Below are 15,329 nucleotides of genomic sequence, written 5' to 3' on the forward strand. Positions count from 1 at the left end.
TATAGAGACATTATAGAACAACACAGCACCAGAGGGTGTGACTACAGCAGCTTTACAATGCCACACAAAAAGCAGAATGATAGCAGACAAATATCACCACTGTGTTTTAATGATTTGAGAGCCTCCTCTGTGGGCAGCCCTGGCCCACCTGCTGACTGTGAGCGGTGTGTACAGTAGCCATGAAGGCTAACCACCGGGAATCACTGCTCGCTTTAGTGATGGGAATTTCAGCTCTTTTTAGTGAGCCAAATCATTTGGTTCAGCTCAGGAATAAGAGCCGTTATTTTTGGCTCCTATACGTCTCTTCATTAAGTACCACTTTTAGATTTTTTGTATTGACCTTGGTATGTGTGCACATATGTCACTTAAACTGTTTTGTGTTATTATACTTTGCCATAAAATTTGAGGAAATAGTTTATATAAAAATATAGACTACTATAAATTAGGCGTAGTGAATGATTCCTTGTTTCATGCAGGAAATAAATATACACATGTCCTCATCTTCATAACTGACTGAAATATCCTGTCATATTGATTATTAATAAGTGGGATTTGTGAAGAATAACTATCTTAGATGTCAGAAAACTTACTCACAACTAAATAATGTGGCTAATAAATAATAACACAAAATGTGTTAAAAAATGTTACTTGTTTGTTGTAATGCAATTTCTATCCCCGATTTAATTGTGTGCTCCCATGAAGGGGAGGAAGTGGTGTGACAACCAGCACAACACACAAAGTCTCATCATGCTGTGAGATGTTATTGCAAAAGTGAGATATTTGTGGATGGTATTTTGAGAAATATGTCATAGGTTCACATTAGTATTATGCTTTTTTAAAAATGTACAAACAAAAAATACATTTAAAATCTAAGAAAAAAATTAATCGGCTGTCACACGGAGTCAGTTCTTAAGGCCGAATCGTTTGCGAACGGCACATCACTGTCCTCTGGATAACATCGACCTGCTCTGCTCAACCGGACTGTGAGGCTTAGAATTAATTACAGGCCTCATTCAACCATGTTTTAATTATATTTTATTATATATTTTTATTTATTACAACTGCGTATAATATATAATAATGTGCAGGAAGCTAAATAAACCGGGAAAATGTAGCGTTAACGTGCCGAAATCTCATTAAAAAATCTCAGCTACCGTTAATAACGGGAGCTGAAAATGACAAGCGGGCTGAGAGGCAGAGAGAGGCGGCTTACCTCTCTCCTCACGTCGGTCCGGATGGAAGTGTCGATGGCGGTCCGGGTGTTGGAGGTGAATTGTAGCGGGAGATATCACCCGGCAGCTCGGCGGTGTCTGCTGCTGATAATCCTGTCTGGATTCCTGATTTACGAGCCGCTAGATGGGACAGCTACCATAATGAAACAGCCCGGAATCAAGCTGGCGAGTGCGATAGAATAAACTTCCTGTTGGAAGTTTCACAACAAAAGCCTTTCAAACTAAACCGTGAAAAAGTTTTTCTTTAACTTGTTACTTTTTTCAGAACTATCATAAATGACATGATATAAGTTTAAACCTAGATTTTTTTTTATCAAGACAACAATCAGACAACAAGCATCAAATAATAAACAAATGTAAAATACAAATAGGGGATATAAAAGAGGTTCTAAATTTATACAAATACAGAACCAAGACCTCCTTGTGTTTTTTTAATATGACTACGTGTTTCTTCATGTTTTCGGACACTTAAAAGTTCCTTTTTTAAACAATCATTAACAAAAATAAAAATAAAAAAATGATAAATTCACCGGCACATATGCAGAACTTTTTATTTTTAAGTTCTTCCAGTAAAAAAAATTACAATAATAATAATAAATACATTATTAGCCAAATCACCATCATCTCATTGCATACAGAATGTAACATAAATTAATTACATTGTAATAGTGAATTTAATACCAAATTCCATGTTCTATTTCATTTTGGGAACTATTAGCCTACTTTTTTTCTTCTCAGTAAATAAGTTAAATAGAACAATAGTGTCTTGTTTATTGGGGTTTTTCTGGAAACAGAAAATGCAGTTTTTACAGTGTGTCATAGGGGAACACATTTGATGGAGAGAATATAATCTCTTATTATTTATTTATTTATTTATTCGTTTATTTATTATCTTTTCTTTATTAGAATTAGTAAATTCCTGATTCGAACACAATAAATTATCATGAAGAAGAAATAGAGGAAAATCAATGTATAATTTAAAAAAACTTTTCAGTTAGATTTAGCTGACTAAAGTAATGGAAATTATACTAAAAATACGACAGAACTATTTATAGAACATCTGTATCAAGTTTTGCTGCAAAAATACTTCAGGAAAATTAACATTTTTTTGTTTTTTTTAATCAATATTTCACCTTTCTTTTCACTAAGTTTTCATTTGACGTTTCACCCTTTAGGACTTTTACTTTGAAGACGCAGATAAACTTCCTGAATATTTCTGTCTAGCTCAGTCTAGTTTGACGCCTGACACACTTACGCCAGGGCTGACTAAGCGGCTCTGATTGGAGGAGATGAGAAGGCAAAGTCGCGCGCTGAGAGCTGGTCTGGAGTCAGTTTCCTCTGGTTGAGCGATCGGAGACTTGCATCCTGAAACCGATCCAGTACCGGCTGCTGATCCGGAAGTGGAGCACAGACAATGACACACATTTTGTTCTGAAAATAAATAAATAAGCCTATAATTATATTAAAAAAGCATTGTAAAATGCTATTTCAACAGCTATTCTGACTATTTTAACTGTAAAAATAACAAAAGACTGAATATTTCAGAGAATTATTATTTTTTAATCAAATTTTCCTCCGATCTCCTCCCGCTGCTCTTCCTCCTCGTCCTATGTGCTACTGACATGATTTTCCTGCTTGCGTTGGAGGAAGTGATGATGGAACTTTTTTAAATTTATTTATTTATTTTACAGCTTCCCTATATGCAATGGGGCATTGCTATGGCACAAAATATCATCAAGTAATTTTATGAAATATTCTGCATATTCTTAATATGGAGGTGTGATATCGGATGAAAACGGCACAAATAACGTTATTTTTTATTTTATTTTATTTTTTAACAAAATGATGGAGGTGCTAAAATGATGTCATTGTTTGAGTTAAGGATGACATCATGGCATGGTTTCACCTACAGATGCAATACATCCCCATTTATTTATTTATCATATGTTGAGTCATATTTGGAGCATACATGTGTAGATACACTTATTTAACATAATTACTCATAAGTGAAAACTGAAACAATAAAGGAAAGAAAATGAAAATTGTTGGATACAAAAATCTAATTTTAAGCCACAATGATCATTTATTCTGTAGGATATAGATAATGATGCTACTAGTGTTTTATTTGAGACACATAACACATATATATTTGTCAAGTGAGTTTATAAATGCTGTTAAAATCTAAGTGATGATAGATAGATAGATAGATAGATAGATAGATAGATAGATAGATATCTGTCAAATTATCTGACATATCTGAAACTCATTTTTTGATATCTGAAGTGTTGAATTACATTTCCTTGTTTTTCAACATGTTGAAATTCAGATGTAGATATCTGTGATTGTTGTTCATGTAAATAGGAATAACTGATATCTAATATAATAATTCAATTTAAAGTGTCTTCAGTTTTTATCCGTCAAAAGTAAATTCTGCATTTGGAAATATATTTGTATCCTGTCTTACATGTTTTAACTATATCTTAAATCAACAATTTATAATGCAGTAACTGCTTCTGTGTTATATACGTACATATATGATTTTATATAAAACATGTCGGAAATATAATATTTAACGATATTTGTTTGTGTCTTTTCTGCTTCGGTACAAAAGCAGATTTATTAAAAACCATGAAACCTTCTTTGTTAATCCACAGCGTCTTTGATGAGCTCATAAACTGTAGATATCCTGATGAATCACACAAACAGGCGGAGTGCACAAAGCAAACAGCAGAGAGCTGCGTTCAAGTCCAGTGGGAAATTGGGACAAGAAATAAGACTAATCATAAGAACCTCAGTTTTGTTTTATCTTTTCACACCGGTCTGTACTTTAGGTTTAACCATGACATGCGTCGTCAGTCAACAGCTTGTGGAGTTCAGGCACTGGAACGTTTTCCATGTTTTGGAGGTGTCTTGACCCACGGGGAGGGAAAACACCTGGAGGAACCGGTGCTCAGGAGTTGAGGGATCATAATGCTGGAAGGTAAAAACAGAAATGATTCTTTTCAGAGCAGGTTGAGCAGCATGGAGGGATTATGTGAAAAATGACCCATATTTACACGGCAGCCATTTTTTGTGGCCTAAACCTCAGGGTGGGAAGCTCATATGCTGTTATCATCATGTACTGCTGTGTTCAAGGTTACACGTCAAATAAACGCAGGACATATGACATTTCACCATGTCCTGATTATGTAGCAATCGAAGAGACATTTGACTCATAACAATAGGAGGGCCATCCGGCCATAGGGCCCTGTGTTAAGTCACAACAACATGGTTGATAACCCATTGGCTACTGTTAGGCAAAAGCTAATGTTAGCATGTGACCATACTGTCATTCATGTAGGCCCTGTGTCCACCAACATGTTTTTTGCACTGGCAGCACAAATTTCCTTACGAACCAAAGCAGTTCAGTGTTTTCAGCATTCTCAGGGCAACACCCTCGGCGTCAGCTGTTGTCTGTCGCTATGCTCACTGCGCCCTCTGTTGGAAATAGCTCAACTTTTGTAACACCGCCGTGCTCATCAATGTCACTTCTCCCTCACCGACCAATCAAAATCAAGAACGGGCAGGTCTAACGATATCAAATCCCTTCCCTTCGTTGTTTTCAAGGATACAGTTTCCTGGTGCAGAGCTGCTGCTAACGCCAGGACACGATTCCTTTACATTGTTTTTATGTTTTCTTTGTAAATTTTAATTGAACTAAAGCTGATATCAAGCATACAGAGCGATTTCAAACACACGTAACGATCACTACTGAGTGAAGTGGAAGTGCCGCCAGACAACTTTCGTAACATAGCAACATAGAGCGCCGACGAGAAGCGCTCTGAAATTAAGGTTGTGAGCGCTGCCAGCTTAAAAAGCGCCGTAAGTGGACACAGACCCTTAAGGTATTAAAAACATTATTTATTTATTCGTTTTTCCTAATTTGGTAACAGAATAGTGATTGAGCCTCAGGCCTGTGGACAAAATAAAAACCAAAACTTCAGTTCACTTTGTGGTGAGGCAGTGCTGTTTTCTCCGCTCTCTGGTAGTGAAAATGTGACCGAACAAAAAAGATCGATGACTGCAGACGGCGAGCAAAAAACAAAGTTCTGGATGTTGAACAAAGTATTCAACATCCAGAAGACAAACAACAATCCTGGAGAGCTTTTGAGAAATCAGTTCAGTGATCTTGATGTGTGATGTACCCGTTGGCCCTGAAGCCTTGAGGAAAGTCTATCGAGCGATGCGTCTTTGGTCGTTCAGGTTGTGGGTGGTTCTTTCCATTCACTGGCCCTGGATCAGTTTTCCTGTCAAAGGTTCAAACAGAGATTAAACCAGGTGTGATTAAAAGAAAAATGTACAAAGATAACTTTCTTCCAGTTTTAACACAAATTAAAACTCATCGTATTTGTCCTGCTGTGGAAGCAGAAGTTTCACAAAAGAATATTTATATCTTTGTGGTCAATTTGTGTCTCTTTAGGCAGTTTCGAGTCTCATTCTGGTCTTTAAGGCTCTTTGTTGTTGTTTTGTGGTTCTCTTTGGTTATTTTTGTGTCTATACAAGTTTGTTTTTTACCTTTTTGTGGTCGTTTTGTGTCACTTGTTGGTTGTTCTGCGTCTCTGAGGTCATTTTGTGTCTCTTTTGGCAGTTTCGAGTCTCATTCATGGATGTTTTGTGGTTCTTTCTATTCATTTTATGTCTTTAAGCTCAATTTGTGTCTCTTTGTTGGTTTTACTTATTTCCCAACCAGAAATGAGGCTCTGGTCCAGTAAGCCCATGCAGTAATCCCTCCATGGTGAGCAGGTCTCTGGCACATCTTGAGTTGTAACAGTGAAGTGACATGTGCTGTGAGGAATGCTGCAGAGCGGGTAGATGTACCTGTGCTCCTTGAAGCGTGGTGGAATGAACATCGAGTGAGCGTTCCTCAGCGGTTCAGGTTTTGGGGGGTTAATTTTATCCACTGGAAGTGGATCAGTTTGGCTGTCAAAGGTTCAAACGGAGATTAAACCAGGACTTCAATAACAGTGCTGAAAATATCCCCGAGAAAGTTTTAACACAGATAAAAACTCATTGCTGTTGTCCTGTAGATGTAGAAGTTTCACAAGTCAGTATGCAATTCGGAACCAGTGCAACACAATAACGAAGAAGAAGAAGAACTGTCATCTCAACATCATGAAATACTTTTCTTGTGATCTCTAAAGAATGCCGTTTGAAAAATAATAGCCTGCCAAGCCCCTCCACCTCTGTATTTCACACATGCGCTACCTGATTATTTTGTAGTGTGCTTACACTCAGCTCGCTTTGGTGTTTTTAAAAATATCACCTCCCCATCACATAAATGAACCACAAAGCAAGAAAAACAATGTTCTCACAATAGTCTGGACATGTTTCAGGTGTTTCTCTCCCAATACTCTTGAAGACTCACAAGACTGCTTTCAGTTTTGCCTGTTTTTGTCCCTGCTGAAGGAGGTGCTCCTTTCTACATGACATTGACGTATACAGGAAATAGCTACAGCAAAGCTTCTCCCAGACTGTTTTTATTTTTAGCTATCTGTGCTTTCGTGGTATGACAAGGACATTTTTGTCGTGAAGAAGGCTGCAGCTAAAACAAGATGATGTTTTTGTACTTTGGATTTTGGGTTGGGTTAACCTGTTCAGAAACCCTAAGCGGACATTTATCCATACATATTATTTACTCCGTTTTCCTGTCTGTCATAACGAGTAATTTCCGGTTGTTTTCTTGAGATCTCAACTTATTTTTCTCGTTATCTCAAGATAACAACAATGGTTCTCCTGGATAAAGAATTAATGACAGTTCATATCCTAGAGGTGCAAAAGCACAAATCAAACATAGAAACAGGCTTAACTTCCCTCATTAGTGTGGGCAATGGCAGCATGGTCACAGTAGATCGACAGAAAATGATCCCGTTATCTCGAGAAAACCAGCTTTGTTATCTCGAGATAACGAGATAAATAAGTCGAGATCTCGAGAGAACATAGGATAGCTTAGCGTTATGAAAGCACTGCAGAACCTATACATTACTGGACCTGGTGGACACATAGGTGAAGGTATTACATTGAAGCTTCTCAATCCCAAGCAACCTGCATTGCTGATAAATAACGGCAACAAGGAAGTTCCAAACTGCAGTTCCCCGAGTGTCCACTCGATGCTTACTCCAAAAGTGAGTCAATCCTCATTAGCACACGTGTTAAAATGTCCAACTTGACATCATAAATAAACATGTTCACAGCCTGGTATAAAGAATTTGTTTTGGTTTCTGTAGCTCATTTCTCTTTCATGACAACTGACCGGGGAGAATTTTATATAACTCATAAGTTTTAATTACATTAAAGGACCAGTTCGCCGATTTTCAACCTCAGTCCTATCATGGTATTATGGGGAGCTAATGCCATTATGGTAGGAAAAAAAAATGCAATTTCGCTCTGTGCCTTTGGAGGATGCGATCCACTTCTCCAATGGGCCCTGAAAACCTCCACCAGGCTACTTAAACACGTCATCTGGTGGAGGCCAGGGAGCTCGCTAAACTACACTTCCTCAATTTAGGATGCCCGCCTCCGAGTTTTGGGCACAGACTGTATAGCTTTAATAACTTGGAGTTTGCCAATCTCCGCTTCTCTCCAGTGCCAACGTCTAATCCAAATGCCAGTATGGTCACTTCTGACTCCAGAAAACCAACATTATGGAGGCCGAAATTCTGAACTCGGGGTTTCAAAAGGCAGTTGACAAACAAATGCGTGACCTCGCCATCCATTTATTTATACAGTCTAGGATGAATCCTTGATGTAAATTCCTAAATATTCTTCCGATGGGACAGGTATTACCGCACCACAATGAACCAATCAGCAGTGACCTGTTCTCTGCCCCGACCAATCAGCGCCTGTTATAACACATTGTCCGGATTGACCTCCACACCTATTTCCGCCCCATTTAAATCAGGATTTCTTTACAATTTTGCCGACTGCATACTGCAAAGCTGAACCAAGCTACGAAGAATTAACCACAGCGAATAGGAAATGAGGTATTGCACCTTCAAATTAAAAGCCAATATATGTAAATTTTGGTCTAGTGGTTGTAATAAAACACAAAAACGTATATAAATATAAACAAAATGTCATGTTTACTTGGTGTACATTTTCTGATGCCATTAAATTCATGTAAATGTCACACGGTGCGTGACATGTAACTTTAAATGGTTTTATTTTGAACATGTAAACCGGAAGTGGTATTCCGACCACTTTCACACGGCTAGCTGAACATCAAGCTAGCGTCGTGCATTCATTTTAAGCTAACGGTTCCATCACGGGCGACCTCGGCCTTTTCGGGGTTCAATTCCTGTTTTAATTGTATAACGACAGTTAAAAAATGGCTCTTTTGACGCCGTTATTTGCTTTCCTGTACCACCTGCCGCAGGTGTACAAGTGGCTGCTGAAGCCTTACTATATAGCGTCTCTCTTCATGTCTGTAGCCTTTCTAGCTGTACGCAAAACGCCTGGCATCTGCGACCATCTTTCCACTCAGCGAGAGGACGGCAACTCCTGCGACTTCGACTGGGTCCGTACAAAATTTACAGGGTTTTTTCAATAAGTGGTATCAACTAGCTAGCTTATGGTCGCTGCTCAGTTCATAGACACCGTTTGTTCGTTGGACAGACTGACAGCATTGGCTAGCTGACATTAGCTATAAGGAGAGAAGGGCAGGCCAAACTCCCTTCAAGAAAACGAAAAGTCATACGTTTTTGTTTCTAGGCAGAGAAAATCACGTCATATAACTTAGTGTATAACTCACATTTATTAATTGAAGCGGCATATTATATACGGCACATGCAAACTTATTGAATGGGCATATTTTAAATACAGAAATAACTTGAAGCTAGTCGCATTACGCCTTCCATTGTTGGTGCAGCGTAGGCTAGCTAAGCTTGGTAAGCTAAATTATAGGGGTAGAAGATAGGGTCAGGCTAGGTTAGATAGTTTACCGAATTCAACACTGGACCCATTGTAAGGTGTTAAAAGTCTCGCATCTTAGTCTGCAAACAAGAATCTACATCAACGAGCACATATATCTTAAAGCTCTTAATTTTTGTATTTAGATTGGTATTCTGGAGGAGATGCTTGCATGTTGTTGTATACACACCTGATGCAACTTTCAAGGTCGTCCTGAAAACATCCTGCTACATTGCACTGTAGATAGTTTTTCATAGCACTCAACCTACAGCTGCAGAATTCATGTAATGATGTTATGATTTATGACCATTTTATGTTTAATTATTGTATCACAAAGGGTAGGCTGACTGGTAGTGATGTAAATGTTTTCACACTCTATTTCGCAATCATCATTGAGCTAGAAAACAGTGAGACATGTTGACTGTCAACACCTTGTATAAAAACATGTTTGTACGACTCTGGAGGGATGAAACCAGTTTGAACAGACTGGTTAACTGTCATGTTTGTGTTCACAGAGAGAGGTGGAGATCCTCATGTTCCTCAGTGCCATTGTCATGATGAAGAACAGACGAGCCAGTGAGTGAATTTTGTCTTTAGCATACACTTTTCCAGGTCAGCAATAGGATGATGATCACTAAATATCTGCTATTTTCATGTTCAACTAAACCTCTTCCGTTTAAATCTTAGAAATGGCACAGCTCTAGATTTTGAATAAAAAAATAAGTGTCCTTATCTTCTGCTGATTTAAATGTTTTTTTTGTGGCATTTGGAAATGAAATAATTTAACGTGTGTCTGTATCTGTTCATGTCAGTAACCGTGGAGCAGCATGTTGGCAACATCATCCTGTTCAGCAAAGTGGCCAACGTCATCCTGTTCTTCAGACTGGACATCAGGATGGGACTGCTCTACCTGACACTCTGCATAGGTCAGTGCAACCTTTACTGTTACACACACGCATATCTGCGGACTCGTCCTCAGAAATGCACGTCTCAAAATCCGAGGTCTGGTTTGTTACTAAACCACAACAATGTGAAATTAACAGTAATCTAATCTGTATTTGCTGTGAGAAGCAGGTAAATTATCTTATTGGTATTTAATGGAAATAATATAAATCGTGCATCCTTTCGTTTGAGACTAGATTCAAAGATTTAACTACATCTGTTGTAGGAGCCAAGGGGTTTGGAGTTAAGAGCCACTGCCAGGAAGTCAACGAGTATTGAGAACAGACCAACACATTGGCAGTTTGTGTCCAGGCTTACATGACGAAGGCAGCTAAAATTATCCAGTTAAACGTTTTGTTCTTTAAACCTTGCATTTATTATTTCAAATTTTTGGATCTAAATGACTCCTTGGAGAAAAAGTTTTGAAATCTCAGTTAGTGGCTTCCCGGCAGGTGCAAGGCGGGCTGTAATGGCTGCAACATAATCCTCGATCGATCAGATTGATCATATTGTTGTTCTAAGTGTCTGACAACAATACAGAAAGGATCCCTACAGAGATAGACCTCTTTGTTTTAACCAGAAACAGACGTTACATCGCTCTCCTCAAAGCCACAAGACCCCATTGATAAAAAGCTGTAATTTTATGTTGCTGAAAGCAGGAGATGCTGGTCCATCGCTGCCTCGGTCAGTTTGTTCTTTTGAAATAATTGTGTGACTTTGGTGTTAGAAATTGTTATCTCTGAACAAACAACATTTATGTTACACACAATTACAAAAACAAAAGAGTGTTTGTAGCAGAGGCAGACCAGCAGCTCCGGCATTCTGCCATGTAAAATGAGTTTTTGTCAATGGAGTCTGGTGTGTTTGAAGAGAGCGATGTAACGTCTGTTTCCGGTGTATCCGTCTCTGTAGGGATCCTTTCTGTAATGTTGTCGCACACTGAGAACAACAATCTGAGCCTGTCAGTGGAAAATAACAACTTTTAGTGGACACACTTTGATTTGGAACATTTTCCCTGAAGCCATTTCAGCCCGTTTAACAGCTGCTGCCTGAAGCATCTACCAGGTCCCAAAATATGTAAACACGTGGGACTTGCACTCGTGAAAAACTCTAAATAGACACAAAGCCCTAATGAATTGATGCTTTCAGCACTGGTTCTGTGAAAATATCCTGATGTTTAACCTCTTGTGTTGCTTCTTTGTGTGTCTCAGTGTTTCTGATGACCTGTAAGCCTCCTCTCTACATGGGACCAGAGTACATCAAATACTTCAGTGACAAAACCATCGACGTGAGTAAACGTGGTGGATTTAGCAGCTGCTTGTCTGTAACCAACTTCTCACAAGCGTGTGTTGTTTGTGTGTGTGTGTGCGTGCAGGATGAGCTGGACAGAGACAGTCGTGTGACGTGGATCGTTGAATTCTTCGCCAACTGGTCTCCAGAGTGTCAGTCCTTCGCTTCAGTCTACGCCGATCTCTCTCTGAAGTAAGACTCCTCGGTGAAAGCATGAAGTCCACTCTGCAACATGAAGCAGAGTAACTTATTTTTGTGTTTCAGGTATAACTGCGCCGGCCTCAAGTTTGGCAAAGTGGACATCGGACGTTATGGAGAGGTTTCCAAAAAGTAAGTTGTGTTTTATTCTCTGTTGTTCTTTTGACAAAATAAAAGTCTGTCAATCTTAAGACTCTTAAGGAGGCAGCGAGAAATGTGAACATGATGTCTCACGTGGATTTATTTCTGCTCCATAGGTACAGAGTTTCTACATCCCCGCTGTCCAAACAGCTCCCCTCCCTGGTGTTGTTTCAGGGGGGGAAGGAGGTGATGCGGCGCCCCCAGGTGGACAAGAAGGGTAGAGCAGTATCGTGGAGCTTCACTGAGGTCAGACTGGTCAGACTTCAGATCTGTGACTGTTTCTCAGAAAATACATGACTGCTGAACATTCAGCTATATTTTCAGCTTCATTTAAAGGGGCGGAGTTAAAACTTAGGAGCGTTGTTTATTGTCCACTGTGATAACAAGATAAAAACAGATCCCTTCAAGGCCTATGGATAAAATCGGCACTTGATGAATCTCTTTGATTCGTACGCTGTGTCCTCTTCTTCATGAAAGCTGGAGTTAAAGACTGGATCAGTAAAAACACGCTTTCTTTAAAGATCACATGAGGGAGAGGACGTGAGCTTTTATAACAAATGAAACGGGGCCCTACTCAAAATGCTTTAATTGGTAGGAAAGTATACCTGCACGGCCTGCCCAGGTTTAGTCTATGTGTGGGAAACAAATCCGTTTTGTGGGTTATTGGTAAAATAGCTTAATTTTAAAGAGGTTTTTTTTTGCTTCAAAAATTCATACAAACTCACCTCAGTAACCGTCTCCGTCTCTCGCCAACCAGGAGAACATCATCCGGGAGTTCAACCTGAACGAACTCTACCAGAAATCCAAGAAGCTCAACAAGAACAAAGGAGACAAGCTCGGCCAGTCCCAGTTTCCCCCGGTCCCCGAGGAGGAGGAGCCAGAGCAGCAGGGAGGCGACGCCCAGGAGGACGAGCTTGAGTCCAAGAAGGACAAATAAGGACGGTTTGTATCTCTCAGCTTGGACTTCCTCTGGATGGAAACATGTCGCTCCTCTTCAAAGTGTTCAGTTTGTTTGAAGCAGAATAAGACTGGTCAACCCTCCTCCTCCTCCTCCTCCTCCTCCTCCTCCTCAAAGTATTACTACAAAGAAAAAGTCCAAACCTTTATCTTGTTTTCTGTTTTTAATGTTTCAGAGTTTGTTTCTCTCCAGCAACATTTAACTCTAAACTTTCTAACGTGACCCCGGTGCAGCTGCAGTGACCTCGCTCTGCTTTCCCATCATTAAAGAACAAATAAAACACTTTAGCGGAGGAGCAAACCAGAGCTTCAGCAGCAGGTTGTAATGTTAACACCTGGTCCAGTGTGTCAGTATCAGGCCTGTGCCCTGTGTAGTCTACACTGTACATGTGAAAGCTGTGAAGTCTGAGAGAGCCGAGCATTTACTAATGAACTGAAAGGGAGCAATGAATGTGATGCTACTTTGTTGTTTTTGATTAAGATTATTTTATGCAACTAATTTAATTCAGAGTAGATTTTTTAATAATTATTCTATGATTAATTGTATGTTTATGTAAGTTAAAACTCAAAGGTACACACACGCACACACACACACGCACACACACACACACACGCACACACACACAGTTGTTGCTGTGTAGACAGAGTTTCACTCAGTATTCCATAAGCAGCCAAGGCAGTTTATTTTTTACTTGAGATTCTCCCGACGTGTCATCAAAAATGGTCTAACCAAACTCCATTCAAAAAAACAAGCATTTTAAAAGTTGCTTGCTTGTCGTCTGGCACAGAGACCTGACAAAGCGTAAATTCAGTTTTAATAGCACTGTCTGGTGAAATACTATTTCTCCTGACGTGCTGACGTTGCATTCAAAATGGTCAAGCCAAACTCCATTCAAAAAACAAGCATTTTAAAAGCTGTTGAATTTATGCTTTGTCAGGTCTATCTGCAAGACAACAAGCTTTTTGCAAATCTGCATCATATTGAGGTTATTTCAGCATCTCAGTAAAATTGGTTTATTTTGGGTAAGTAGCCCGGTAGTAAACCCGATTTCAGCCGACGTGCAACTGATACAGTGCAACTGCCACTCAGTGGAGACAGATGGAGAGGTGCTCCACAGCTAAAATCTAACAGAGACGGACCTTTTTGATAAAGATAATTTTCCTCCCAGAATCAGGCATTACATCATTTTCTTCAAAGCCACCAGACTCCATTGACAAAAACAGTCATTTTACTTTGCAGAACCGAGTGGTTGGTCTACTGCTGTCTTGATCTGTTAGTTTATGTTATTTTGTCTAACACAAATATTGTGTTGAATCAGAGCTAACAGTGTAACTAAAGCCACACAGTAACACAAACAGACTAACCAGTCGAGGCAGCGGTAGACCAGTGACCCGTGTTCTGCGAGGTAAAATTACTGTTTTTGTCAATGGAGTCTGGTGTCTTTAAAGCGAGTCAGTGAGCTGTTCCTAGGGGCAAAAAATAATATTCCTCTTTTACAAAAATGTCTCTCTGTAGGGATCCTTTCTGTGATGTGGTCACACAGTCTGTCGGTGGAAAAAAACAACGATTTAAAGATTTAAAAATGCTGACGTCCTCTTCAGCTCATAGAGACACGGCGTTTCTTTTCGTCTATGTGGATTTAAATGTCTGCTCTTTGGACTGAACCAAGCTCAACTCTACTTTTTTAAATTTATGTACACATTTAATTTTTACAGATTCACACTCCTTTCCTTCAATTTATTTGCTTCTAAAATATAATTTAATGCTGAACTGTGAGACATTTCCTTATTTGGAAACACTTTCAGGTTTTGTACTGATTCTGTTGTGCTTATGTTTTTTACTGCCTAAATTCTTTTGTGAGCAACTACTGGTCAAACCGTTGTATGAGCATGATGATGAACTGAGAGCATGTTAGCATCAAACTGGCCCTAATGAAACATCACATTCCACGTTAGTTTTTAATTATTTCATACAATCTGCCTTCACCCGTTTCCTTTAAGCTCTTTTTGGAACCGGTAAAAAGAGTTTTTCTTTCCTTTTCTTTCCTCAAACATTCCTTATCAGGTTTTTGTTTATCGCTTGTAGTACATTTTTAACCTGTTCAGATTTTCATTTTGAGTTTATTCCTAATCGTGATTTTGTTACTAAATCTGTTTTTATGTCTTGTACACTTTGGTCATGTTGCATTTCATTCCAGCTTCTTGTTTTGTTCGCTCCTTTGTTTCTGGAGAAATCAGCTGAAAACACCTCAGAAGTCGGCCTGTGTTTGTTATTCATGCAATAAAACAATGTGCACATGAAGCGTGTGAATGCAGCCTCCTTTCTTCAGACTGATTGTAGTTTGATTCGTTATCAGAGAAACTTTTTACAAGATGGGAAGTCAGAATAATAAAATCTTATAAGTCGATTCAATGAAACTGCGTTTGCTCGCTCTGCCAGTACAACTTTTACAAATGAGAGATTGGTTGCTCGTCAGTTTTACTGGCTTACATGGTACTGATGTGTTGGTGCACTTGTTGCCATCAGGAGTCAACATGAAGATGTTTGTCTACAGTGAAAGTCAGTTGAACTCCAGACATCTGCTAATGTCTGAATTAGAAAACAACCAAAAGATGCTTCGTTTT

General features: G+C 39.1%; 1 protein-coding gene across 1 annotated transcript; it reads left to right on the forward strand.

Moving 5' to 3' along the window:
- The first annotated feature begins 8,514 nt into the window (after positions 1 to 8,514).
- On the forward strand, positions 8,515 to 15,006 carry LOC138604991 (thioredoxin-related transmembrane protein 2-B). Its single transcript, XM_069677045.1, has 8 exons — positions 8,515 to 8,784; positions 9,692 to 9,752; positions 9,989 to 10,102; positions 11,330 to 11,406; positions 11,494 to 11,600; positions 11,673 to 11,738; positions 11,864 to 11,993; positions 12,505 to 15,006. Exons 1-8 carry the CDS (start codon positions 8,596 to 8,598, stop codon positions 12,682 to 12,684), a joined length of 924 nt encoding a protein of 307 aa, XP_069533146.1. The 5' UTR covers positions 8,515 to 8,595; the 3' UTR covers positions 12,685 to 15,006.
- Positions 15,007 to 15,329: the final 323 nt, after the last annotated feature.

Source organism: Semicossyphus pulcher, unplaced genomic scaffold (assembly GCF_022749685.1).
Source record: "Semicossyphus pulcher isolate SPU_LCO1_2020_fin unplaced genomic scaffold, fSemPul1.0.p SCAF_27, whole genome shotgun sequence".
NCBI lineage: Eukaryota > Metazoa > Chordata > Actinopteri > Labriformes > Labridae > Semicossyphus > Semicossyphus pulcher.